This window comes from Dictyostelium purpureum, assembly GCF_000190715.1.
Source record: "Dictyostelium purpureum unplaced genomic scaffold DICPUscaffold_804, whole genome shotgun sequence".
Taxonomy (NCBI): Eukaryota; Evosea; class Eumycetozoa; order Dictyosteliales; family Dictyosteliaceae; genus Dictyostelium; species Dictyostelium purpureum.
In genome coordinates this window covers 1-2,711 of record NW_003520123.1, presented here as the reverse complement: position 1 = coordinate 2,711, position 2,711 = coordinate 1, and the positions used below count along the sequence as shown (strand labels likewise).

Genomic DNA, 2,711 nt, shown 5'->3' with positions numbered 1-2,711 from the left:
CACTAATAAAAGTTAAAAGAAAAGGAGTTATTAAAAGACAACAAATAAAAATTAAAAGAGTTTTTTTTTTAAATTATTTTTTTAGATTTTATTTTCGATTGCTGATTTTTTTTTTTCTTTTTTTTTTTTTTTGTTAAAGTATTTTGTTGTGTTATATTTTACACATTTGCGCTGCATTGTTATATCTAAACCATAATATATGTTATGTTTATATATTAATGGAAAAAAACAAATGGTTTTTTTTCTATTTTTTTTTTTTTCTGATTTTTTTCTACTTCTTACATGACTATACTACAATTATTTATTACTATTTACTATTATTATATTAAAAAATGTTGAACGCTAATTATGATTTATATATTAAGGAAATGGAACTATTATTTACAAAATTATTATATATTATTATTATTATTATTTGATATTCATCTGGTTGTAACAGGTTTTGGTGTATTTAAGATTACACCATGATAATTCCCTTTTGGTGAGTTATTATTATTATTTTGAATTGTTTCAGGTTCATCTGGTTGTTCCTTTTGTTTGATTTCAGCAGCCCAGAGTAAACTTGCCATGTCATCTTGAGCAAATCTACCATTGGGGGTACCATTAGTATTACCATTATTATTAGTAGGAGTAGTATTATTATTATTGTTATTATTATTGGTGTTGTTATTATTATTGGTGTTATTGTTATTAAAGTTTGCTTGTTGTTGTTGTTGCATTAATGACATTTGTTGTTGACCTAATGACATAACTGGAGCATTGTTTGGAAGACGACCTCTTCTTGGAGCAATAGTTGGTGAGGCTTCTGGTGATGAGGAAGAATTTTCGCTGGCACTATTTAAAAGGTGATTACTATAGCTATTATGTCTAATTTGTGGGTTCTTTCTAGTTTTAACAACAATGTTGAATGGTTGGGAAACAGAAATAATAATAGGATTATTGTATGAGGCATTATTTGGACGTACAACAGCAATAAAAGTGAGATTCCATTCTTTACCCCAAGTACCCTTGGTCATTTTTAAACCTTGGAAAACTGCTAAACCTTGAGCATTGAAAGCTTCAGTAAAGTTTTCGACACTATCAATTTGTAATTTACCTTTGTGATCAGTGACAATACCAATTGTAATAACACTTGCAGTAGTTAAGTTTTGACCGGCCATTGCAGAGGCAGCTTTAAGATCAACTTTGACTTTGAATGGAGTATCTAAACGACGATTCTTCCATACAACTTTTGATGATGGTTGTTGAACTACTTGAATACAGGATGGACGGGTTGCACTTGGATTCTTTTGAATGTATTCAATCATTTTCTCTCTGATGGTCATAAGTTGTTTTGGTGATGGAGCAATATTGTTATTTGTACCTGCCATTGTTGGTGATTTACCGATTGCTTGTTGTTGTTGTTGTTGTTGTTGTAACAATTGATGTTGTTGGTGATGTTGAAGGATTGATTGGTGTTGTGGAATTTTGATGTGTGTAAGATCGATAGTTGAGTGTGATTTTCTTTGTGATGGGTTGTGGTGATTATGATGTGATCTTGTTGGGTTACCTTCATCGTCAATATGTAATTCATTGTCACTTCCATAGGCATCATCAGCTGGAGAGTTATTGTCATTACTATCGAAACTATCTGGACATGAATTTTCCTCGTCTTCAAATGCACCTTCTGAGTTTTCTTCATCAGAGTGTTTGTTACCATTGTTGTGGCTACCATGTTCTTTATCTTGTTGTTGACCATTTAACATTTCTTCGTGGCATAGTAGACGTGAAACCTTCATTCTTTTATTTCTGAAATCGAAAAATGAGCTGTTGTTATCATCATCATTTCCAATATTTCTTTTTTTATTATCATCACCATATATTGTATTGTTTGAAATTAAATCACCGATTGATGAGGTAGTTGAATATGAATATCTGTTGTTGCTATTTGAAGCCATATCTGGTATCATTCCAACAATGTTTTTAAATGTATTGATTTTATCTGTATTTTTTGAAATTGTTTCGAACCATTGTAATATAATTTCCATTCCTTTATCAAAACTTGATATGTTATTTTTTAAAATATATTTTTCTAAAATTGGTTGAAGTTTAGACCATGATTCATTATATTTTATATTACTATTATTATTTATTATATTTATATTATTGCTATTCATTTTTGAAGTTGATGTTGTAGTTGTTTGAGTTGTTTGTGATTCACTCATCTTTTCATTTTAAAAATAAATTATTATTATTATTTATTAATATTATAAAATTAAAATAAAAAATAAAAAATAAAATACAATTTAAAAAAAAACAAAAGTAAAAAATATAAAATTTAAAATATTATTATTATTATTATTGTTGTTGTTATAATTTTTGTGTTGGGGAAAAAAAAAAAATTTAAAAGAAAATAAATAATGAAAAAAGAGAGAAAAAAAAAAATATGGAATAGTTAAAAAAAAAAAAAAAAAAAAAAAAAAAAAAATTTTAAAATAAAAATAAATTAAATATAAAAAAAAAAGATCAACAGTTAGTTATATGAACATACATGGTAAGTGTTGGTTATTATTATTTAACACCCATTAAATAAAAAAATTTAAAAAAATTTAAATTTAATTAAATTAAAATTTAAATTCACAAAAATAAAAAACAATACCCCACCCACCACCACACACTGACACCATGTAAAAAGTTTTTATTATGACATACATATGTATTTCAAAAGTAAA

At 26.4% G+C, this 2,711-nt stretch overlaps 1 protein-coding gene across 1 annotated transcript; it reads right to left on the bottom strand.

Annotated features, from left to right (window-relative positions):
- Positions 1-422: 422 nt before the first annotated feature.
- On the bottom strand, positions 423-2,156 carry DICPUDRAFT_44480 (uncharacterized protein; the record flags this gene model as incomplete). Its single annotated transcript, XM_003295186.1, has 1 exon — positions 423-2,156. The coding sequence occupies one exon, from the start codon at positions 2,154-2,156 to the stop codon at positions 423-425; it is 1,734 nt and encodes a 577-aa protein (XP_003295234.1).
- Between the last annotated feature and the right edge of the window lie 555 nt (positions 2,157-2,711).